Source organism: Chelonoidis abingdonii, chromosome 2, assembly GCF_003597395.2.
Source record: "Chelonoidis abingdonii isolate Lonesome George chromosome 2, CheloAbing_2.0, whole genome shotgun sequence".
NCBI lineage: Eukaryota > Metazoa > Chordata > Testudines > Testudinidae > Chelonoidis > Chelonoidis abingdonii.
This window is the reverse complement of record NC_133770.1, coordinates 77,419,136-77,445,140: the sequence shown is the minus strand read 5'-3', so window position 1 is coordinate 77,445,140 and position 26,005 is coordinate 77,419,136. Positions and strand designations below refer to the sequence as shown.

At 40.7% G+C, this 26,005-nt stretch overlaps 1 protein-coding gene across 2 annotated transcripts in view; it reads left to right on the top strand.

The window, feature by feature from the left end:
* Positions 1-210: 210 nt before the first annotated feature.
* Positions 211-26,005, top strand: part of AZI2 (5-azacytidine induced 2) — a 52,596-nt gene continuing 26,801 nt past the window's right edge. Inside the window, exons 1-5 of one of the 2 annotated variants that reach the window (XM_032790021.2) lie at positions 211-489; positions 10,502-10,731; positions 16,073-16,198; positions 16,566-16,665; positions 21,883-22,019. In XM_032790021.2, coding sequence (XP_032645912.1) covers positions 10,507-10,731; positions 16,073-16,198; positions 16,566-16,665; positions 21,883-22,019 — 588 coding nt within the window. In that variant the 5' untranslated portion in view covers positions 211-489; positions 10,502-10,506. Of the gene's footprint in view, positions 490-607; positions 857-10,501; positions 10,732-16,072; positions 16,199-16,565; positions 16,666-21,882; positions 22,020-26,005 lie in introns of those variants that run through there. The other variant, XM_032790020.2, reaches the window with a different exon arrangement.

Sequence of the window (26,005 nt, the reverse complement as noted above, 5' to 3'; positions counted from 1 at the left end):
CAGGGAGCAGCAATGTTTTCTAAGGGCCACGTGTGCTGTGCAAGGGGGTAGCTGTTCCGGTAGGCGGGGGCGCTCGCCCTTGCCTGAGCAGGAGGTCCCCAAAGAAGGGGTGGGCACCAAGACCGACTAGTTCAGTGGCCTCAAAAGGAGGCGGGGCTTCATCTCCCGGCATGCTGTGCTACATCCACTCACTTCCTGGCCGCGCACTGCATGCCGGGAGGTGTGGTCCCGCCCCGTTGTCTTCCGGGACTCGCCGGTGCTCTTCGGGGGAAGCGCCGTTGGTGTCACGTGAGGGGTTTGTTGACTTCCTTGAGGGGGCGGGAGGTCCTGGTAACGGCGTCGTCAGGCCGGGCCCCGGGCGGAGGTGATGGGAGCCCGGAGGAGCCCGAGTGGAGACCGCGGCGGCTGCTGCTGCTGCTGCTTCGTCTTTGCTGAGGCCGCCGCCCGCCAGTGACCGGAGCCGAGCGGACCCTCTTCGCCCCCCGGCAGGTCAGGTCCGGTCCGGTCCGGCCCTTCCCTTCCCCAGAGGAGATGGGGCAGATGGGCCGGCGGCGGGGGGAGGGGATAGCGGTGACAAGCGCTCTCGGCAGGTGACTCGGGCTGACGTGGACTCGCAGCTCCCGACGGCTCCACGCTCGCAGCGGCCTGCAGCGGGGGCGCCTTTCCCTCCCTGCCCCGGTGCCTGCTCCGCCCCCCCGCGGCTTGGCTGCATCGGGACGGTTATTGTCTCTCCAGCGAGTTAGCGGCGCGATGCGGGGCGCCGTACCCGGACCCGCGCTGATTGCACAGTCACGGGCGTCTGTGCCGGCTAGATGGCCCCGGGCCTCCTCAGGGAAGTTTCCTATAAATCCACCCAGTGAGTATTTTAAACTCTCTCCCGTAGAGAGGAAGCTGGCGTGGTGACGGGACAGGGATAGCGAATAGACTGCTGTGGCGCTTCGTGTCCGGTTGCCCCCGGAACTGGGTAGGTGTCTGGGGATTATGCAGGGAAAGTGGCTGCATCAGAATGGCACCAGGAGAAGGCTCACTGAAAACGAAGCCCTTTCAGATGTAGGTACCTCAGGCTCACAATTCCATAACATAGATAGTGAAAGGGAGAAACTGTTCAGGGGGATAAAAATGTTATCAAACACCATTAAGTCATATAACGCACACCCAAATACAGCTGTCCTGGTGCATTATAAGCGTGGATGTAATACCTCATAAGTGTAGAGGAGTGTTTATTGTAATAGGCTTGAAAAAATCATTTGCAAATGGGGAATGAGCATGTGTGAAGGATTGGGGGGATGTAATTTTTCTGTGACGAATTTAAACGTTCTGATAAATTTCGTGTTTGGTCCTTCTGGTTGCCAAGATAACCACCTAAATGTGAGCCGATGCAGTGTGTGGTTCTGAGTCTGCAGATAGACCTCTACAGCTTCTCCATTGCTTCTCCTAACTCTTCTCCAGCAGCAGCAAAATTAAATTAACAAGGATGTGGGAGATCTTTGCTGCCCTTCAGAATCCTGCGAGCTGGGGTGAAACTGGAAAGAATAATGTGCATGTCACTGCTAATGTTCGGAGAAAGGTATAAGCAGCAGCAGCCAAGGCAGTCACTGGAGTTATTCTCAGAGGAGGAATAATGGAGACTTGGAAGACTCAAAACCCTACCCCATGTGGAGATCATGTGCAAGATCAAAAATTTTGATGTTGGAAATTGGTGAATGAATCTTCTGTTTTTTCACTAATATCACATCTATGTGATGGAATGCTCAAAAAAGAGAGAAGATAGTTTCTTGTTCAATGTTCAGATCTGATGATGGGGAAGCGGGGCCCTTTGTTAAAAGGGAAGTCTAGTCTAAGCACAGGATTAGGAACCAGGAACTGTAAAAAAGTTTTAATTCTGACTTCTGCGTGAGTCCTCTGAACCCGTGAGCAACTTGCTTAATCTCAGTTTCAATTTCCTATGTATTATACTTAACTACTTCACATGGTGTTGATAAGTGTGCAGTGTTTATAAAGACCTTTGAACAAGAAAAGTGTAAGTGCCAGGTATTATTACTAAACAAAGGGGAAATGATTATGTCCTAAGACAAGTAACATTAAATCTCAAAAGCCATTTATTACCATTTAGCATAAATTATAGAACAACCAAAAATGCTTCCTATAAACCAACAGCAAATCTAGGGAGGCATATGAAGTGTATGATCTATAGGTGTATGCGGGCAACATTTTAATGTCACATGCTCTTAGAACTATTTGGTTTAATTACTTGTAAGAGCGGCGAACAGTAAAATAGGACTGTGTTTTTTAGACACGGACTTATTTGGGATATACATAAGGCCTACCAAATTCATTGTCTATATTGGTCAATTTCATGGTTGTAGACTTTTAAAAATTGTAATTTTCATGATTTCAGCTATTCAAATATGAAAATTCATGGTATTGTAATTGTTGGGGTCCTGACCCAAAAAGGAGTTGTGTGGGGATTGCAAAGGTTTTGGAGGGGGTGGATTTTGTAGTACTGCTACCCTTACTTCTGGGCAACTGCTGGTGGCGGTGCTCCCTTCAGAGCTGGGCAGGTGGAGAGCGGCGGCAGCTGGCCAGGATTCCAGTTCTGAAGGCATAGCCACCGCCAGCAGCGGTGCAGAAGTAAGGATGGCATGGTATTGCCACCCTTACTTTTGCACTGCTGCTGGTCAGGTGCTGCCTTCACAGTTGAATGCTTGGCCAACAGCTGCTGCTCTCCATTCCCCCCGCCCTTCCTAGCTCTGAAGGCAGTACAGAAATAAGAGTGGCAATACCATGACTCCCCCTGAAATAATCTTGTGGACCCCGCTGAACTCTTTTGGGTCAAACCCCCCATTTTGAAAAATGTTGGTCTCCCCCATGAAATCTGCCCAGTATAGGGTAAAAACACACAGAAGACTAGATTTCACAGGGGGAAACCAGATTTTTCAGTCTGTGATGCAATTTTCATGGCCATGAATTTGGTACAGTAACACTTCTGTTTTGCTTGCTTTGTCTTATCTCTGGAAGTAAGAGTAAAAAAAACAAGTATTAACATTTAGTCACTTTTTTTCATGAAACAGACACCATTCTGAAAACTGATATAAACTGCATAAATCTGTGCCATGGCCAGATAAAAGTAATGCATTGTATCATATTTTAATGAGATATAGCAGATGAACACAAGGAGAACCAACACCATCTGACCAATTAACTTTTTGCAGACCACCAGCAAGCATTCAATAGTCCATGGACTGTAGTTTGAGAACTCCTGACCTGTGAAATAATACATATATTAGACTTCATGAAACACTTCTGTGACTATCACCTATTCATAGATCCTAAATGTATCTTATTGCCTCAAAAACAGTATTTGAAAAACTGGACTAACATAAGAATAGCCATGCTGGGACAGACCAATGGTCCAGCTAGCCTAATGTCTTGTCTTCGGACAGTGGCCTCTGTCAGGTGCTTCAGAGGAATGAACAGAACAGGCAGTATCAAGTGATCCAGCCCCTGTTTAGCCACTTCTGGCAGTCAGAGGCTAGGGACACCCAGAGCATAGAGTTGCATCCCTGGCCAACTTGACTAACAGCCATTGATGGACATACCCTCCATGAGCTTATCTAATTCTTTTTTGAATCGAGTTATACTCTTGGCCTTTACAACATCCCCTGGCAACAAGTTCCACAAGTTGACTGTGTTATGTTAAGTGCTTTCTTTTGTTGGTTTTAAACCTGATGTCTTTTATCTCCACCTCAACTGTTTTCATGAAAATGAAACTGGCTCAGAGCACGGATTTGGTTTCTTTTTGAGAGAGACAACTCCCTCTGCCCCATTGTTGTGCTGTTTCAGTAATAGCCTTTATAATGTAGCTAATTGTGTACTGTGTAAAGGACAAATGTTGCCCTTGTATATGCTTATAGTTCCTATCCTCTTTAGTAAGAGCTTAGTGTATTAGCTGAGGGTAGAACTCAGTCCCAAATCTTCTTTCCTTCTGTCAGTTATTTTAGAAGTTTTCTCATGAATTCACATAGTGTAGACATAAATTAATAAACAGTTGATTTTGCCAACTGTGAATATTCTGATATCTTTCATAGTGTCAGTTTATTCCTGAATTATGATTCCTTCCCTATACCAAACTACCATATACTACGGCTAGAAACATAAATGGGGTACAGTGCACTTATTGGCCAGCTGACAGCTGTTTAATATAAAGTGAATCATTGATTTCAGTATCATTTTTATTGGGCAGGAATGCATATCACATGCAACTTCACAGTAGGCGCCTTCATTGGCAGGTTGAGTAAAGAGAGAATTCTCTGTGAGCACAGAAACTGACCTACATTTGCAATTAAAGGAATCACATTATGGCCACAGTTAGACAAAAATGTGTTTAGATGTAGCCTCTTACTTTGTTTTTTCTTTCCCTCTTTGCCTATAATTTGTTACTCGCTTTTTGCATCTTTTCTTAAGTTAGATTGTAAGCTGTTTGAGGCAGTGACCACATCTTCCTGTGTGTGTTCTGTTTTTTTTTTCTAACAATGCTTAGGAAATTGAAACAGTAAGTATATCTTAAGAAGGTCATTCCTTTGAGATTTCAGGGAGGCTTATGCTACCACTGTCAATCGTGTATCTGTTCAGTGGATAAAGAGGACTTCAGTTTTCGTGGGTATCCTGCTAATTTTCAAAATCAGAAAACTCTCTAACAGACAACTTCCTGCAATATCTTTGGCAGACGATATTTTATTAAGTGTATGAATGGTTTATGAATCATATTGGGTCAGGTTTGTATGCACTCCATCGGGGGAGGATTTCCACAGCTCCTCCGGGAAGTGAAAACAGTAGGGGATGATTAAGGTAAATAACTCAGGTTATAACACCTTGAGAGAGGAACCACCTCCTGGGGAGGCTCCCATATTCTGCTTCAAAGTGGATTCTGCAGAGACCAACAGACAAAGGACTTTGGGATAAATAGCCCAAGGCTAAACTGACTAAGAGCTTTCTTCATGATCCAGCAGATAGACAAGACCTTCTGTCCAACAGGGTCCCCAACCTTTGTGGAAGGATTAGAAAATTTTTGGCTTACTGGGGGCCCATAAGACTGATGGATGATACTCTGGTAAACTGTTAATGTGTACAGGGATGTTTATAGTTTATGTTGTCTCTGTAAACTGAAGAATAAATGTGCTTGCTTAGAAAGAGCTCTGTTGTGACTGCTGGCAATTTCTCTGTTTGTTGTTCTCAGAGAAAAGTCAAAGCATAGGCAGTAGCCTTTTTAAGTGGACTGGCTTGCTAGGGATCTCACAGTGTAATCCAGGGGGCTATTCAGACTTAAAACCCCTGGTCAGAAAGGAGTGAGACCTGAGTTTGCATCTAGGAGAGTTGAAAGCTAGGAGCTAGAGTGCCTTAGAGAGGCCACAGATAGCGAAATACGGGTGCAGTTACCTTGAAACTGACACTCACTTTCTTGCGTATCTTTTTTTCTTTAAACAGATGCCTGCAGAGCTCTCATGGAGTGTATGCAAACATTTCAATAGTGCAACAGTAAATTAAAGTTGGACTTTGATTTGTAAATCACTTGATTTCATCTATATGTATTATGTGGATGTTTTTAGAATTCTTAAACAGATTCCACTAAACTGAATTTAGTTTTCTGTTTATGTAGATTGCTACCTATTTGCTAATTTTGAAAATGGAGTCATTCTGATATCTTGGTCTATTTCCAGTTCATGTGCATGAGCACTGTGATAGTGCCACATTAATGTGCAAGTTTGGAACCTCACTTGTGTTGCTTACTTTCACATTGTAAAGGATCAGTATTTTTCCTGGTTACTGTGTTGTGGGTTTTTTTTTGTTTTTTGTTTTTTTTATGATGCAGGAGTGTAGTTAAATATGCCCTGGGTTAATTGAGATATTAGAAATAAGGTTTTTAATATCTGAGGGGTAGCTGCGTTAGTCTGGATCTGTGAAAGCAGCAAAGAGTTCTGTGGCACCTTATAGACTAACAAATGTATTGGAGCATGAGCTTTTGTGGGTGAATACCCACTTCATTGGATGCATGTAGGGGATGAAGCTGAGGGAGTTAGCATTGGCTATCCTAACATCTTAAGAAGTGGGAGAGGGGAGTGCCTGATTGATGGCCTCTAACTTAGCATAAGCAGGATCTTTCTCATGAATGGGTTGTCTTCATCTGCCATGTAGACCCAGCTAAAACATTCTGTGCCAGATCTGTTGTTGTAGCTGTGTTGGTTCCAGGATATTAGAGGGACAAGGTGGGTGAAGTAATATCTCTTAATGGACCAGCTTCTGTTGGTGAGAGAGAGAGAAGCTTTCAAGCTATACAGAGCTCTTCTTCAGGTCTTCTCTCTCTCTCTCTCTCAGTAACAGACGTTGGTCCAACAAAAGATAATATCTCACCCTCCTGGTCAGTATCAGATCTGACTATAGTGGTGGTTGCATTTGAAACCAAGCCTATGCTATTTTTTTTTATTTAAATTACATGTAGCCTTTCCAAAAAAAATTGGAGGCTAAGCTGGTTGTCCTCTAACTCTCTGCTGTTTGTGGCTTGGACTTCTAAAGTTAATTTTTTCCAGAGTTTAATGAGTCTATAATTTTAGGAAGGATATACTCTGTTCCTACATTAGGCAGGGATTCATTAAGTGTAAAATTCCACTTGGCTAACTAGAGAACCACAAGTGTGCTTCCATATAATAGTCAAAGACGAAGCACCAGGGTAGGTGTATGAGGTACCATGTTACCAGAAGAATCTAGTGTAGGATTTTGAGAATATTTTTTTAAAGTAAAGATCTTTTTGCTGCCTTAAAAATTTGTTTCAAAAGACTCTTGACATGCACAGGAGAAATGTATAATCCCTGAATTTATAAAGCAGCATTTGTATGTGCTATGTCTCTTATTAGGCTGCAGAATCAGGTCATAAACTTTTTGAAAGAGAGCTCAAAGATAACAAAATTTAATTAGTTAAGAGAATAACATGGGAATAAATATAGGACATGACTGTCATGCTGACTGGAGTGGTTCTCCTCTGTGAGTGACTATCTCAGGGCAGACTGTCAGAAAACAGTGATAGACACCCCAAACTGGTAGCATGTTCTGTAATTAGATTTCGCCAAGCCAGTAACATATTTGAACTCCTGGATCACTATACCAGTCTTACTGTGAAGTCACAGACAGTTCCCTTTAATCTCTCCAGCCTGTCTTGCCACCCAGAGAAACCAAACTTTCTGATAAAAGGTAATTTAAACCAAAAATCATGCCACATCAGGTTTCTCCTAGTCTCAAAGGACCAACCACTTACCCCAGATCAATTGATATTCCAGATCTTACAGCAAAGACAACACTGGCAGCCAGTTCTTTAATAAACTAATTAAAGGTTTATAGCTTTAATTAAAAAAAGTGTTTTTGAGAGGTTGAAGGTAAAATGTAATAGGTAAACCACTGTTTGTAACTCCAAATGGTGGCAGTGATGTAATAGACTGCTAGTTTCCCAAAAGTATTCTGGGTAGGCCTGGAAAAGACTTTTGGGGCTCTCTGTCTTCTCATTGTTGTTCTTTCCTGTTAGAATCCCAACAGTCCAGAGATAAAGGATCTTTCTTTGAATTCCATATTTATATCTTCTCAGACAGTCTCTCTACCCATGTGGGGTTTTAGTGGGTTTTTCCTTTGATGACAGCAATTGAGGAAGGCACTTAGACTTTTGACCTCTGACCACAATAGCTACTTGCTGTGAAATTAACAGCAAATGCTAAAGCCTTTAAATTCTTCATAATCGTTTCACAAGATTTCTTTGGTGGGTAACTTAGTTGTAAGGGTACATACCATGTAAATGTTTGCTATTACATTATGACAGGAATACATAAACAAAAACAATTCAAGTAAGCTTCTATTAGTTTTATGAAGTTTAAACACCCAAAACACTAACACATCTAAAATCGCTTTGATCTAATATGCAAGTAAATTGACTGGAATACACTCTAGCATGACCTGGTCAGCTAGCGTCACAGTGACAATAATGAAAAACAGGAGACGATATCTGAAGTTAGTAAAAGATTATCAGAATTTGTGCTAATAAAGGAATAGGGAAGATGCAGAGCTGAAGGTTAGGACTACTTGAATATGCAGAGAGAAAGAGGACTAAAAGCTGACTAATACATATACGTAGTTATCCGGTCATACTGATTTTTCCTAAAGAGATTGATAATTGAATATGAAATTGTTCTGAATTTGAGTCTAGCCCAAGTCAGTTGCTAATTGATGGCTATTGGAAAGGAGCTGATCTCAGGCAAGCTCTGAAAGTCCATGTCCCATGAGATGATCAGATAACTTTTTCTGTCTCTAACAGCCAATTTCATAACCGCAAAAGCCTTGCATTGGCCAAGCAAACTGAGGTCTAACACTCAACTCAGTAGTGTTTGTCTGTAAGCCAATAACTATGGAATGCCACATCCTATCAATTGCAATATTTTAGAGAATGTTCTAGACATTGATGGATAGAAGTCTATTGATTTTGTTGCAAATTAAAACACCAGAAAAGCCTGATTCACAGGAAAAACAGGGGGCCCAGACTTTCTGGAGCGGCAGGCTGAGGTAGAATCTTTCTTCTACTCCCTGCTGTGCCAACACATATCTCAAGCAGCAGCTTTTCTTGTTGCATGGGGATGTCAGCTGTAGCCTGGACTCTATTAGAAATAAGTGAGCCTTACTGGGAGGGTTTGGAGGGGGCTAAGCAGGGACTTGCAAGGGAATGAGGCTGGGAAGTGCTGGTAAGAGTAGAAGGGACTCGAAGTGGGGGAACTGGGTTGTTGAGTGTGAAAGCAGGGACCGAGAGTGGAGATGAGATGGGGAAAGTGGGGCCTAAGGAGGGGAACACTGATTCTGGCATGGAGGGAGACAAAGACCTGAGAATGGAACAGAGGCACATAGAGCCCCTGGCATGAGGGAATGGCTGGGGTGGTTGTGGGAAGTCTCTTTAGTAGGGGAGAACGAGAGGGTGGCACACAGGAAACTTGTAGGGTGGACATTCTCATGGGGCACAAAAGGTAGTAGTAACCCATTCAGTCTTTGCAGTGGTTCTTCCACACTATGTATGAGTAAGGCTAAGATTTAGTCAGGGGTATTTTTAGTAAAAGTAATGGATAGGTCACAGTCAGTAAACAAAAATTCCTGTCCGTGACCTGTCCATGACTTTTACTGTAGATACCCCTGGACTGCTCTGGGACTGACCCTGGGACTGCTACTGCTCAGGTGACCCCTGGGGCCAGCTGCTCGGGGCCACCCAAACAGCGGCTGGCCTCAGGACAGAGGTGGGCAAACTATGGCCTGCACGCCACATGCGACCTGCAGGACTGTCCTGCCCAGCCCTTGAGCTCCCAGCCAGGGAGGCTAGCCCCCAGCCCTTCCCCAGCTGTTCCCCTTCCCCCACAGCTACACGGGTAGCGCTCTGGGTGGTGGGGTTGCGCGCTCCTGCCAAGCAGCACAGCAGCATTTTTTTTTTTTTTTTTTTTTTGCATTTGTCTCACACATGTAAGTGTGTTCTGCATCTTTTTTGCTGTTGCAAAATAAAGAACAGCTTTGAACTGCTATGCAGAAGAGCATTTGAATACTGTGGCCATTCTACTGCTTCAGTGGTCTATAGTAGATCGTTTCAAATTTGGGTTTGTAGATGGTGATAGTATTTTTGGGTTGAGAATGTGTATTTAGGTTTTTCTAGAATAAAAGTTCTCTCTGGACAAAAAAGTGTGCATTCCTTTTGGCACTGATGCTCCAGTACTATGGTGATGGGTGGGGAGGGGCACTAAACAAATTACTAGATTTGCTTAAATGTATAGCTTTTTTAAAATTATCATTTGATGTAGTTCAGAGATGTCAGCCCTGTTTCTGTCACTTGCTTGCAAAAGCTCCAAAAACTGTTTCTCCTTATCGTCCAGATATAACTTGGAACAAGTCAAGCGCTAAAACAACATTAATAATTACACCTCTGCCCTGATATAACGTGACCCAGTATAACATGGTAAAGCAGCGCTCCAGGAGTGTGGGGCTGCGCGCTTTACCATGCAAGTTCGATATAACGGGGTTTCACCTCTATCGCGGTAAGACTTTTTTTTTTGGCTCCTGAGGACAGCATTATATTGGGGTAGAAGTGTATATTCCATAAGTGTTCTTTAAACACATAAGAGATTATGGATTTTGATCAGTGGAAAATATTGCAGACAGTGAAAGTTGGTGAAGTTTATAAGTACAGAAGAGTATAAATAGGGAATGAGAAGAGTAAGAGTATGGAAACATTTGACTGTATAACTTGAGCATTTTGATGAAAAATGGGTGTCATGGATTCTCTGTAAACTTACAATGACATGGCAAAGATAAATAAGAAGGAAATATTTTTTTTTTTAAAGTGCCTATGGCATTATGCCTAAAGGCTTTTTAAACTATAGTGTTCTTGGCATGTATCTTGATGAGAATTTTTTTAACGCTATTATGTCTTTTCAAACAGCTGTCATGGGTGAGCTGGGAGAAGATGACATCTATATTTTGAATCACGAAAAAGCAGATGGTATTCACAGAAGAGAGAGAGAGATTCCTGTTCCAGCATATGCAGGGGATGAGTCCATTGCTTCACATTTTGCACTTGTCACTGCTTATGAAGATATCAAAAAACGACTAAAGGAGACAGAGAAAGAGAACTCCTTCTTAAAGAAAAGAGTAAGACTCTTAGAAGAAAAGGTAAGTGCAATTTTTTTGCTACTTTGTAATAAGACTTTTCCCTTAAAGTTTGGATAGATGGATGTCAGTTCATAATATCATTAATCCATATATCCTTTAAAGAGGAAATACTATGTTTGTAATTTTATTTATTTTTATATAGATAGTCTTTTAAACACAATTTGTTTTCCTCTGACAGCCTCGTTTACTGTTAAATAGCCTTTGGTTCTTGAGTTCTATAACCCCACTTTTCTGTTAACAAAAGTTCGGTAAATAGCAAAACCAAACATTTAACTAGAAATGTAAAATAAAAATATTTGACTCAGAGGTTCAGAGCCTCAGAAAAAGGGCCACAATTGATGTTGAGAGGGAAACAAGTTGTTTTTATCCTGGTCTTCTAAAACTTTATTTACGAATGTAAAACTTTACTGTGTTTGTGTGTTAGTTTGTTTAAACTACACAGGCTATGAATTCCATACAACTTGAGCAGGAGTATTATCTAGTCATCTCTCTACCTCCCTATAAAACTCTAAAGTTGCAAGTGAGGAATGTCATTGTCACAATAATGTAAACATAGTGAATATTTTGTTTCACTGGCCAGATGGGTTCTAGATATGAATAGACAAATAAGATTAATTAATGACAGGCAGTTTCTAAATGAGTTAGGAGTGACCTGATGATGTATTCAAAGACGCTCATTTACCTTTATCCATCTTTTTATAAGGCACTGTAGACCTAGTCTGGAATGCTGACACCCAGAACCTTTTAAAGCCTCACGTCACTGTAATTTGTGTTGGAAGAAAGAACTGAGTCGTGCTTAGGGGTTCTTAAAAACAAAGCAAAATACCTCAAGCTATTGAAAGAGTAATTTTTTCTTAAAGGGTCATTCTTGAAATAGTTATGCTGGCAAAACTTTTACTTCATATTTTTTTGACCGAGTAAGGTCATCATGATTTGGCCCTGAGTTTATGTAAACTTCTTGAGAAATTGTAAAATATTTAATTTATTCATACAGATTTCATAATGGATTGATTTAAATTAAAACGGTTTAAATCACCAATTTTAATAATTATTTAAATAAGCAGGCAGAAAACCATGATTTAAATAATTTATTTTAATCCTGTTGTGGATTTGTACTTTAGTTATTTTCTTAAAGAGAGGTTAATTCTTATTGGTTAAGAATATCTCATTAAAAGATATTGATTTGCAGCTAAATATAGCTTTTACACTAAAATTGGTGCTCTTTTATTTTTCTGGCTAACCAGGAGGGTACACTATATCTATCCATGTTTAAGCAATTATATGGCCTAATTTACATTGTATTCAAATTTACTACATTTTAGATTTTAATTATGTTAGAAAATGGTGAATGGTGCATTTCTTACTTACTGGATGATAAATCTCAGTCCAAAATTAGTCAAGCTCTGTTTGGATTGAAATTCAATTAAATGCACAAAACAGAATATTTTAAATTTTTTTGTTATATGAGACTACCTTTAAATGTGCTGAATGTATAAGAAAAGTTTTTATATAAAAAATTAACCATGTGATTAAACAATAATAGGATTCCCTTTATTTAAATAGTTTTGGATGTTTTCTACAATTTCAAATATATTGATTTCACTTACAACACAGAATACAAAGTGTACAGTGCTCAGTTTTTATATTTTTGATTGTAAAAAACAAGAGATAATATTTCTCAGTTCACCTAATACAAGTACTGTACTGCAATATCTTTATCATGAAAGCTGAACTTACAAATGTAGAATTATGCACCAAAAAAACCAGCATTCAATAATAAAACAATGTAAAACTTTAGAGCCTGCAAGTCCACTCAGTCCTACTTCTTGTTCAGCCAATCGCTCAGACAAACAAGTTTGTTTACATTTGCAGGAGATAATGCTGCCCGCTTCTTGTTTACAGTATCACCTGAAAGTGAGAACAGGCCTTTGCATGGCACTGTTGTAGCTGTCGTCACAAGATATTTATGTGCTAGATGCTCTAAAGATTTGCATGTCCCTTCATGCTTCAACCATTATTTGAGAGGACATGCATCCCTGCAGATAACGGGTTCTGCTTGATAACCATCCAAAGCAGAGCGGACCGATGCATGTTCATTTTCACCATCTGAGTCAGTCACATGCCACCAGCAGAAGGTTGATTTTTTTTTTTTTTGGTTTGTTTGTTTGTTTGTTTGTTTGTTTTTTGGTGGTTTGGGTTCTGTAGTTTCCGCATCAGAGTGTTGCTCTTTTAAGACTTTTGAAAGCATGTTTTATACCTCATCCCTCTGATTTTTGGAAGACACTTTAGATACTTAAACATTGGGTTGAGTTCTGTAGCTATCTTTAGAAATCTCACATTGGTCTGTTCTTTGTGTTTTTGTCAAATCTGCAGTGAAAGTGTTCTTAAAATGAACAACATGTGCTGGGTCATCATCTAAGACTGCTATAACATGAAATATGTGGCAGAATGAGATGAAAAAGATTAGGAGACATACAATTCTTCCCTAAGGAGTTTAGTTACAAATTTAATTAATGCATTATTTTTTTTAAGGATAATCATCAATCAGCATGGAAGCATGTCCTCTGGAATAGGGGCTGAAGCATGAAGGGGCACACGAATGTTTAGCATATCCGGCACATAAATATCTTGTAATGCTGGCTGCAACAGTGCCATCTGTATTAGATATGTTGTCACCATTTCCTATTGTGCGGTGCTGTGGGGATGCTAGTGAAACATAGAAATCATTTAAGGGTAGAAACATTCAGAACTACACGTCACTATCTTTTGTGTGCCATCACTTTTCACAAAACAAGCTATTGTAATAACCCATAAAAGGCTAAATTTTTAAAAACAGACTTGATTGTTCATGAAAGGGTTTTAAAAGCACTAAGCCCATATGCAACTCTGGAAACGTGACTGTTTTCTGTGAGGTGCTGGGCGTTTCTTTAGTATGCTTTTCTTTAGTATGTGTGCATGTGCATGTACAATTCCACTTAAAGCAAGTTATGTATCTGCCTAGCAACCTGCAGGATCAAAACTATGGGTATTCAGTTTAATCTTGAGTGTACATGCATACTTAATTCACTGTTGTTGGGTTTTGTTTTGTTTTTAATTACAGTACCTGGGTGCCAGCCATGGTGGGCATGCAGTCTTGTCCACATATATTAGAATATACCAATAGCTCTGTCAGGTTAAATATTGTATGTACCAATACAATACGCACAATAGGTGTCCACTGTCAAGGAAGCCATAGTGGTGCTGATTCATTATAGGGAGGCAAGGTGGATTGATTAAATCACTGATTTTAATTCTGATTTGATACTCGTTAATTGCAAATCAACATATTTTAATGGTTATCCACCAAATATAGCATTTACACTAAACTTGGTGCTTCTTGCTAACCAGAAGGGTACCTAAATAAAGGTGTATAGCTATAGTGTAATTAAATAAATGTGAGTTAAACTCTACAAATTCTTAATTTTTACATTTTTATTAGATAATGGTGAATAATGCGTTCATTTATTAGATCATCCTTCATTTTTTACTTGTGATTTCTACTTAGATGGAAATTCAGCTTAATTGCATAGAAACGTTATTTTAATTAAATGAAATTACTTTAATGCACTAGATACATATGGAAAAAAGCTTATCAAAAAGATAACCAAAACATGTTTAAAAGTAAGTGATTTATTAAACAAAGGCAATATATCTGTAGTTACTGACTTGAACTGATTATTTCTGGTCACTATGTCCTTGAAGATTTTAGAACTAGTTGATTTCATGCTCTTACCTAGTTTTTTTATTAATACATTGACAGAAGATAAAGTAGGAAACTTTGTTTTCAGCTCCCATTTTTTAACTTAGAATGAACTAGTCATTGAGCCAAACTAGTTGAATAAACTGAAATGAAGAAAATATTCTCTCTGCATCTGCAGAAGAGGCTAGTGCCCCATAAAGTGCTTTCTCTCTTGCCTCAGCAGCTGCCTCTTCTGCATAGTATGGAATAGATTGTGAGTTAACTCTCTGCTTGGGCTCCTCTTGTGTATACATCAGGAAAATCAGCTGGATATGCTTAAGATGGGGTTCTGAAACTAAATTCATGCTCTCAACTTGTGCCTAGTTTTAGGTATTTGCATAAACAGTTTTTGAAGTACTATTTGCGCAAAAGAGGTGGCTTACAAGTCCATTAAAAACTTAAGACATGAAGGGATTATGTAAATGTTAATGTTAGTAAAAGCTAAAGCAAAGAAGTCATTGTGTAATGCACCTAACTGATGTTTACTGAACTTCATTTGGTCTAATTTTATACTGTAAAGGTGTTATGGCTCATGTAACTAGAACTGGGCAAATGATTTTTTCTTTTTTTTGGGTCAGCTGGAAAACAAAAAAAAAGGCAGAAAAAATATTCACTTTTTGTTTTTGAAAAGCTTTGTAATTTGTCAGCAAATTAGAAAAATCTATTTTGGACCAGCAGAGTATGTCCGAGTCTGTCTAGTCTTCCTCCTTTATAACCTTTATTCCAGTGATTAGGGCACTTGCCTGAGATGTGGGAGACCCAGGTTTGAATCCCCACTCTGGAGCAGATACTTGAACTGAACTCAACTCCCACACACCCCTAGCCAAGTAAACATTCTAACCCCCAGGCAGTGGACTAATGTGGGGTCAGTTACTTTCTGTCTCTCCTGTTGAAAGTGTTCCATTATGTATAATATATTTAAATATTCTTTGGGTCAAAGCGAGAGAATGAGTGACTCTGTCCTAGTGATTGATTTGCTCATCTGGGTGGAAGGAGATGTGGATTCACATCTTCTCTCTGCCTGATTCAGAGAAGGGATGTGGAGCTTCACGCAGGGATTCATGGGACCTTCAACAGGAGAGACTGAGAGCAACCCATCCCAGAATAGCCTCATGGTTAGGATGCTCATCCAGGAGGAGTGGGAAGAGCTGAATTCAAGACCCTGCTCCAGAGCAGGGACTCAGAATGCATGTGTGCAAGTTTCTTTCTCTCCTACTGGAAACTTTTGCCCAGCTCTACTTGTGATAAGACACAGAAAGTTCTGGATTATCCTTGAATTGAGTTTTTAAAAGGATCATTCCTACATGTAATCTAACCATCACTAATGATGACTAAGAATAGACTGCAGAAGTCATAAGTAATTTTTATTGCTCTCTTAAAATTTTGGTGCTTATAAATGTACATGTGTGACATGACTTAATTGCAGTTTCACATTCTGGCAGACTAAAGTTTACAGTTGCTGGTTGTATAATATCAATAGTTTGATAAGCGGACAATACTGACTGTTGAAAGCTATTTCGAATATAAAAGGTGAGGATTACTTCTTTCACCTACTAAACACAGCTTCTTGGCTCCCGTTTGGAAGAAGAAACAAGCTCAGTTGGACGTGAGCAAGTAAACAAGGCCTATCAAGCCTATCGAGAGGCTTGCATCGACAGAGATAATCTGAAAAGCAAACTGGATAAAACGGTATGTCCATTTGCATAATGAATTAAAAACAGATGCACATCATGCAAGTATATTATAGAGTAACTATATAATAAAGGGGGAATTATTGGATTTATTTTACTGATTTGCTGAAGACCCGTATTGCTTAAAAATCTCAACAAGTGAGCATCCGTGTTAAATACGTATTGATGGAGTTTCAGTTAAGAATAAGAGAGAAAGTTCTTAAATAATGCCTCTGGCTGTGGTCCACCATTGTTGATGGTCTAGTTTTAATATTGTGGCTAATCTCCAAAAGAATGCAGGAACTTTAAATAATGTTGTAAATAAGAGTTAGCATTATAACTAGCAAAGTGCAGAAAGTTCCCTGACAATTTTTTTCTTAAACTAGATAAAAGAGAATACAGAGTCCTTCAAAATCTTGCATGAGCAGCTGCAGTCTAAAGAAGTGGAGCTCCTACAGCTAAGAACTGAAGTGGAAACTCAACAAGGTATTCAGTTTTATCACTATCTGCTTGCCTACACAGTATATTAGCTAGCACTAGAGAGGTGTAAATTCTAGTGTGCACAGGATTGTTGCTCATTAATTACCTGAGGTGGTTCCTTCTGGCATGCAGTAAATGTTTCCTATTTGAAACTACATTGGGACTACATTAACATGAACTAGGGGACTTCTAATGCACACCATCAGGATCCACACTGGGCCAGTTAGTGCACAGCATGCTAAATGAGCACTAGAATTCAGTGCTCTAGCGCAGGCTGACACACTGTGTAGACAAGCCTAATGTCTTAGCATACAACTGTAACTAAAATGTCTCAGCATATGCAATGCAGACTCTTCAGAGCTTTAACGCTTCATAGTGGTGGCTTGATGTGTTAATGAATAAGATTGTATTGCACTATAATAGTGGAAGAACTTTGGGTTATCATGTTGTGTGTCTGTCTCTGGTCATCAGGTAATTTTGTTGTACGGCAAGTACTTGTGTGAAAGGGTTGAGGTTTTTCACCTCCTCCACTGTTCTAACTTTTATGTACAGAGAATAAAAAACATCAGGTTTAACAAATCAATGGCAGATACATACTGCATAACTGTTTAGTTTTTAATAGACATGGCAAAGGAGAGTTTTAAGAGGAGATTTGAAGGTGGATAATGAGGTAACTTTGTGCATGTTTGTGTGGAGCTTCTCCCCATCATGAGGGGCAGCATGGGAGAAAGCAGGAAGGTACTTGCTGCAAAATTTAACAAGTGGGTGATTGGAGGTTAACCTCATGGGCCGATCAAAGGCAGGAGTCAACCTCTCAATACTGAAAGATAAAGGAAAGGTTGGGTGGGGATAGGTTGTGAAGGACCTTGAAAGTGAAGACAAGTGTCTTTTTGGTTTGGCGCAGTACGAAAGGGGAATCAAAGAAAGTGGAGACATGGTCAGAGTGATGGGCTAGGAAAATGATCTATGCACCAGCGTTCTATATGGATTGAGACGAGTGCATTTGTCAAGGTCAGAGAAAGGAACATTGCAGTAATCAAGACAAGATGAGTTTCAGCTGAATGGGTCGGTAGGAAAGTCCATAACTTGGAGACCTTATGTGTAAAGAATTGGCAAGACTTACAAAATAGCGTGGATGTGAAGATCTGGAGATGGGTCAGAGTCAAAAATGACATCCAAGTTCAGGCCTGAATGGTGATAGTATTGTCCTTAATGATCAAGAAAGGAGGTAGCAGGGAGTCTGGTGGGTTTTTTATTGTGGGGTGGGGGCGGGGATGGGAGACACTAACCTATGTTTTGAGCTGAGCTTGAGCTGATGGTTAGACCTCCACAAAGGGATTTCAGGCTGAGATTTTAGTTTTGATAAAAGGGGGCAGGTCTGCCATAGAGACATTGATCTGTGAATTGTCTGCATAAAGATGGTAGTTGAATTTGTGTTGGTGGATGAGATTACCCTAATGATAAGGTGGAGAAGGGAGACCAAGGACTCAGCCCTCTGTGAAACCCCCACAAAGTGTTGGTGTATGAATGAGGAGGATCCACTGAAGGAACAATTAGAGAGCTGGAGAGGATGACATCACAGAAGCTAAGGGAAGGTAAGATTTCAAGAAGAGCATGGTTGATGATATCAAAAGCACTCACAAGTCAAAGAGGATGAGGATGGAGTGTTGCTTTTGAGACTTGGCAAGGAGGAGGCTTTAGTTTCAGGGGTGTGGGGTGAACGCATAAAGGGGTGAAAGCTGGATTGGAGAAAGTCTAGGGTGGAACTGGAGGAGAGGAATTGCAGACAGCAGTTGTAAAATATAGAGTGGTAGTTGGAGAGGTAAGTGAAGTCAAAGGTGGGATTTTTTTAAGGTTGGAGAGACTAACGTATGCTTGTATTGTGAGGGGAAAGAGCCAGAAGAAGTTGAGAAGAGTATAGGATGGGATAAGAGTGGGCACAGGGAGATGAGAGCAAAAGGGAGAGGTTCACTGGGGAAAGTGGTTGGGTTAGAGGAGAAAAGATGAGAATCTTTTTTGCATTTGACTGCTGAAGTAGAGAGTTGTAGGAGGCAAAGGGGAATGGAAGGTAAGATGAGAGGAGGGGAAAGGCTACATTATATTTTGTCAGTTTTCTCTTGAAAGAAATTTTGTGAGATCCTGTGTAGAGGAAGAAGTAAGGATTTGAGTAGTGAGTCAAAGCTGGCTGGGAATGTGGGCATGGGGTTCAATTAAGTTGGAGAGGTAGAGTTGTTTTGCTAGGAATATGGCAGAACTAAAAGGAGGGATTGAATTTGTATAGGAGATCAATGTAGTGATGAGATTTCTGCCAGAGATGGTTTGCAGCAGGAGTGGAGGAGATAGATGTTGGGGGGTAAGCCAGGCCAGGGTTGCCAAGGTGGACTTCGTGATGTGAAAGAGGGACAAAAGAGACAAGGGTGGAGGAGAATAAAGCTTGGAGAGAAACAGCCATATCTGTGGAAGAAAGGAAGAAAAGGGCTGAGAGTGGATGAGAAGATGGAGGTATAGAAAGATGTATCCTGTACAAACATTTGAAAGGCTTACAGTAGAACTATAGAGTTACGGACCCCTCGAGAGTGGAGGTTGTCTGTAACTCTGAACAAAGCACAGTTCGGGCTCCAGATCCAGCAGCTGACACTCCAGGCCAGGCTTCAGAAACAACTGAGCTCCCTACTCAGCACCTGGAATGAGTTTGCATGCTTGTCCTCCTCCTGGCAGGTGGGTGGGTGTGTGTGGGTGAAAACAGCGCATCCCCCTCCCAGCTAGGGGTGGGAGGGGAGAAAGCTGTGCAGACCCCAACTCTGCTCCTGTTCTGCTGGGGCTGGCAGCCCCTGCATCTTCGCCTCCTAGCTAACTGTAGATGGCAGTCCTGCACATGGGGGTGGGGTGAGTACAGGCAACTCAGATGTGCCTACCTTTAAGATGCAATACAGGCACAGTACTGTTTTGGGGTTTTTTTAATCTCTGCTGCTGCCTGATTGGTTACTTACAGTTTCATATGGTGTCTGGTTGACCGGGTCAGTCTGTAACTCTGGTATTTGTATCTTTGAGGTTCTAATGTATATCAAAATACAAACGGCATATACAGGAATTGTGGGAGTGCTCTATTCTTCCATATTTGAATCATGCTACCTTCTATGGGGAATCAAGAACATTTTGGGGTACTCTTTTTTTAAGTTGTGCTTAGGGAATTATAGTTCAGATTCCACCCTAAGAAAGTTGTTTACGAAAGCCATATCTATATTTATGGAGACTATAACAGCATAGCTGTGCTGGCATAACCTCAGAATATAGGGGTTTTTTTTCTATTGCTATAGGAACACCACCTCCCTGACTGATGGTAGCTAGGTTGAGGGAAGTATTCTTCTATTGACCTAGCTGTAGCTAGCTATATTGGGGGCTAGGTAGTCATAGCTATGGCACAGAGGTGTGGATTTTTCACACCTCTGAGTGCCATAGCTATGTCAGTCAGTGTTTCAAGTGTAGAATGGGTCTCAGTGTGAATTGTTTTTATATTGCACTGTATCAGAGTTCACTGGTCATTGCTGGTGCGCCTCTTTGTGGCTCATCTGGGGATTAGCTTGCCACTGATCAGATGGATGCCCCCCTCCTGCAGTGGCTCAGTCCATTGACCCTTCAGGACTTTAGGTAGTTGTTAGGTACTTTTGTGACTCAGCTGTTCCCTCTTTTTGACTTTGCCTTACAGACAAGTCACTCTCTAGTCCTCCCCTTCAGGGTATGTCAGTTTCTCAGGACAAGCTGTCCCTCTGCCATTGGGGACAGCACTCCATTCTCTGTCCACACAGTGCTGCTTGGACTGTGGCTGGAAGGGGATTCTGGGCCCACAATCTTCTCTGGGTTTCATTCCAGGGACTAGATAAGGGTCTGCAACTATAGTCTGTGTACCCCCAGACTTGTTTCCTACTTCCCTGGACTCTGACCTACTATCCTTTGGCACCTCTGGGTTTACCACCCATCTGAGCTTCCTCCACTTCCCAGGGCTCCTCTTCTTGCCAGACCCTATCGACTCCAACACACCTACCTTCTGTCAGGAAGTGACTGCACACTGCTTCCCCCTGAAACCTCCTCCTGGTCTCCACTGTTCCTGCTTAGGTGAGCTTCATCCTTAATTAAGCATCCTTGATCCCTATCTCCCACTCAGGATTACCCTACTGCGGCCAAGTGGCCCATCTAGCCTACCTTAACCCCTTCAGGACTGGTGTGGAGTGAACATCCTATCACCTACACTGTATGGTAATTCATTAAAAACTAAATCATTCTGTTTATCGAGTTTGGATCAGTGTTATATGTTAACTTATTCAGATAGCTAATCTTGCAGTGAGAGCCTGTATGCTATGGAAATGTTTTTTCCCACCTGCTGCATTGATACTGGGATGATCTCTACTTGGGATAAAAAACCCTTGCATATTTGTCTTATGTCTAGGCCACCTCTGGAGATCTGTAGATATAGATATAAAAATATATTGTTTGTTTCCAAATCAGAGGCAAACATGACTCAGGGTTCTTTAGCTCATTTTATTGCATGGTAGTGTATTGTGCACTTCTATTTGAAACTTCCCAGTAGGCATAATTGGGAAAAACTTCTAGTAAACCTAGCTTGTATAAAGCTGAGAGAAAAGGAGCAATATTTTCCTATGCGTGCAAGTTGGGCATGCACTAGCTTGAATAGTTGGATCTGATGACTTCCCAGTATCAAATCTGTTTTCAGGTGTTTATGGTGTGATTTATTTTTTTTTCTCCCTTCCTTCAATCCTGTTTATGTATTAAGCCATTTTACAATATGCTTTGGAGAAGCTAGGTAAAAGAAAAATGGGGCTGATGCATTAAAGGGACAATCTATTTTCTGAGTTTTCCTCTGTCAACAAGTTTCTGTTAGCTCTCTTGATAAATAACCATTGGGAAGCCTATTGCTTTCACTTCCTGAGTGTGATCTTTGTACAAGGCAGGCTAGTTAAGAAAACTGTTTAGGAAAGGAGATACGAAATATCAGATGGTAAGTAGTGCCGTATTACACAAAGCAAGGTATTGTCAAATAGTGATACTAAATATTTTTAAATTAACTTTATTGATGAAAACAAACTGAATCTTTGAGACCTTTTTATTTTGTCTGGTGCAGATACTCATCATGAGCCATGACATGATGTCTGACTCTGAAACCTTATAATGGAAGTGGAAATCAGTATGTTGCTTATCTTTTTGTAGTGATGAGGAATCTAAACTCTACTCCATCTAGCTGGGAAATAGAGAAGCTGAATAGTGACCTGAAAGTTCACAGTCTGGAACAGGAACTAGAAAAGCTGAAAAAGGAATGCAACAGTCTCAGAAAAGAACTGCAGAAGGTACTGTTGAATTATGGAATTGAAACATTAATAGACTTGTAAAATTAAAATGAATATATAATATTGAACCTTGATATTTACCCCATTTCTTATGTTGACATGAGAAATATATATATGAAATAGTTGCATATTTACAATATAAAATGAAAACCTTTTTTCTTCATAGTAAAACTGTAATTATCTTCCCATGAAATTATTTATCTCTTGTAAATAATACTATATTATATGCAGGGCTGGTAGGACTGCCAGTTAAGGTTGCCCAAAACCTGATTATAAGACCCTGTTTTAGTTGCTTATAATTTTGCCGAACTTCAACCGTGTGAGCTGAAATTTTCCGTGCCCAGTATCTGCCTCAGGGTGAAAATATATACATATATAATAACTTCAGCCAGTACAGTTCAGCTGTTTCAGACAACAAAGCTAGAGGAAAAAGATGTTTTGCCCATCTTTAAAACAAAACACAAAAACGACTGATGACCTTTTATTTGAACACCTCTATCATCATGCTTAATGTGAGGACTTGAAACTTGGCAGAGCAGTGGCTTTGTATCGGGAATGTGTTGTGCTGTCCCTATGAAAATCCACCCAAATAAGGTTCAAAGCCTTTGAAATACTGCAGTTTGCACTTGCTGGTAGAGACTTAAGATTTATTAGTAGCAAAATTCCCAAAGATTCTGACTGCACTGGCCATGTCTGAGTCTCTTAGTTCCCTCAGAACAACTGAGCATGCACTAACCCAGGGTAAAGCTAGGCTTTCCCTGTAGTGGCTGCTCCCGTGTGCTCTGGGCCTTGTGGGTCCAGGACTTGAACTCTGAGACCAGGAGCCTGTTTCTCCTGTGTTCTCAATTATCCCTTTTTTGGCATGTAGGCAGCGTGAACTAGGAAACCACCTGAGTTTTATGGAGAGGGGTCAAACACTGGATCAAGGGGGCAGGAAAGGAGCAAATTGGGAAAAGGAGTCTGGTGAAGCTGGGACTGGAGGCTGATGAGGGAAATGAGGTGTGAGAAGTAGGATACAGTTGGCATGAGGAGGAGCACTGGTAGTGAGTGGGGAGACTGAGACTCTCTGGGCAAGGAGACTGGAACAAGAAGCCAGGAAATGGGAGACACTAGGACATGGAAATGTGAAGGCAGTTTAGGGGAGACTGAGAATGGGTGAGAACCCTGGAGAAGGAAACTGAGAGTCAGTGGAGGGAGGTAGATTGAATGAGGAGCTGGGGGTGGGGGAACTGGGACTGAGATTAGAAACTAGACTAGTAGATACTAGAACGTGATAGTCAAGGAGAATGGGAGTGGGACAAAGAGCCAGAAATGGGACAGAGAGAGGATGAGCACAGGGAAGGGGTGGGTCAGAAGATTTTATAGTTAGGGGATTTGGCAGAAGTCTGGCCACTAGAGCCTGCTTCCCTCCAGAGCCTGGAAGGAAACCCACGATTTTTGCCATTCTTCTGTCAGCAAATATCTGTGAAATCTGTGTGATTCATCCCCATCTAGTGCTGGTCCACAGAGGTTGTATCAGTTACTGTGTTAGTTCAAGGGGCAGAGGCTGTGCAATGGATCTAAAGCAGGTATCTCAAACTCGTGGCGCACAGGCTGCATGCGGCCCATGGGGCCATTTCCTGTGGCCCACCAAGCGGCCCGTGTGCCCCCCGCACCCCCCTCATCTTATCTCTAGGCCGGGGTTGGGCAAACTACACCCGCGAGATTGCCCCCCTTCGAACCCTGCGCTGCTCCCTGAAGCAGCTGGCATCACGTTCCTGCGGCCAGGGGGAGAGCGAAAGGAGCAGAGGGCTCCCTGTGTTGCCCTGGTTTCCAGGCACTGCCTCTCCCTCCCTCCTCCCCCAGCAGTTCCCATTGACATCCCAGAAACAGCCAACAGGTGCGGAAGCTTTGGTTGATCTCGTTAGAAGAGAATCAAGGAATTGAAGGCTTCATGTAACAGTTTTTCATACTCTTAGTGCCTTCCTCTTAGGAAGCCTGACTTTGAGGTTTGTCTTCAAGATTAAAACCAGAGCCCAGAATCTGATTTCTTTTGGTGTTGTAAGAGCACCATTAATTAATACTATAATTATAATTATTATTATTACTTTTGCTGTAGATGTATTAAGTTACTGTTTGTCTTGGTCTTTAAAACTTGGCTCATATGGAAGGGATGTGGTTGCTTCTGCACACAGTTTTTTATAGCTGTTCATAAAGAGACTGTTTTCTAGCACACTGCAGTCATGAGTGAGCTCCCAAATTTAAGCTACTGATCTGCTAAATGCAGCTACATGGTACAGATATTAAAATGCACCCATAATTAAAAAAAAAACAACAAAGAGGCAGATGGAATGATTTGACTCTTTTACTTAAAACAGAGGATATGCTACCTTTGTGAGTAGAGTACGTTCTCTGTTTTTCTAGTATTTGTTAACACTATTAGGTTAGCCGTAGCTGTTAAAGATCAAGCATTCATTTTTTTTGTTAAGAGCCAGTATTTATGGTGTGTATCAGTATTTGGAGACTCTGTTGGGCAGCCTGATCAACTGATTGCTGTCATCAGTCACCTTTGTGCAAACATGACATCGTTTAATGTTTTAAGAGCATTTGAGCTCTTCTTACTTTATTTCTTCGGTATCTACATGCTCATATATATTATATCCACTAGATGGTGCTAAATGGAACTGATTATCTTGAATTGAGCATTTATTCACTGTTAGCTTTCCTCTCCTTAAGCAGGTGGTTCTTGTAGGTGCCTTTTCTGACCAACCTCATACATTTAAAGAATAAAAAAATTGCAAATAAAATTAAGTATTTTGTTCAAAACATTTTTGACACATTGAGTTTGAATAATGGCAACTTACATAAAGGGATTTATTGCTTGTGTGATGCATGCTGGGAGATCTAAAAGACTTAGGAGGCATGTTTTGTGTAGATGGTGCACAGAACTCTGAATCAATAATTGTTACAGTAACTTTTGTCTTAAAGAAGAAATACTAGAAACTGCATCTTCCCCTCAAATCCACTAACAGATCAAGAAGGGAGGCACATGAACGAGATTTTAAACTAGTGTACACTAATTTACAGTAGCTATTTTTATAGCACAGACACTGAATATCTTGCACATGAACAGTAAAGCTTTGGAGGAAGAGGAAAATGCCAATTTAAATATTGGGAGCGCTGTGGGATTTCTTAATACAAAGACCAACTTAGCAAACATAGTTTAAAACCTAGAATTAAAGAGAAATGGCTGCTATCGTGACATTCTGGTTGTCTTTTCTATATGTTTAGTACTCTAGATTTTCTTGTTTCAGATTTACATGGTAGGTGTATGGGATACTCATCTTGCATCAACTAAAAGCTATGCTAATAATAGAGTGGGGTTTCTTAAAGCCACAGTGACAATTGATAACAAGTTTACCAGAATCTAATATTTTTTTTGCTCTTGTAATTCTACATTATATTTTAAATGTTGTTTTTAATGCCACTGTGAATAGGGTATCCTACTTCTACAATACTGCTGTAAGCAAAAAACAATTTTTTAAAAATTAAGGCTCTGATACTGTAAACACTACAGCAAGTACATTACCTTATGCAACATTTATTTTTAAAAAAATTTATTGGGATAAAATCTGTCACATGAAAACAAAATTGCTTCAGTGTTAATAGAAAAATGTCATTTAGACTTCTTTAATAAGTTAGTTATTGTGCACTTTTTATACAGAATCCAGAATTTTTTCAAATCTAGATGTCCAAAGTTAAACCAAAACTTAGGTACCTAAAGGTGGGATTTTCCGAAGCATGTAGGTGACACAGAAGCACAAATCCCATTGACTTCAATCTGCAAAAACTGATGGAGTATAGCCTGGTTGAAACACTTGAGTTTACATGTCTCGTGGAAGTTGGATATATTGAAAGGTGGTGTCCGGAAGTATAGTCCGGACTGTTTAGTTACCAATTTTGTGGTTGGTTTATTCTCACAGAAATAATGTTAGTGAGACTCTGGA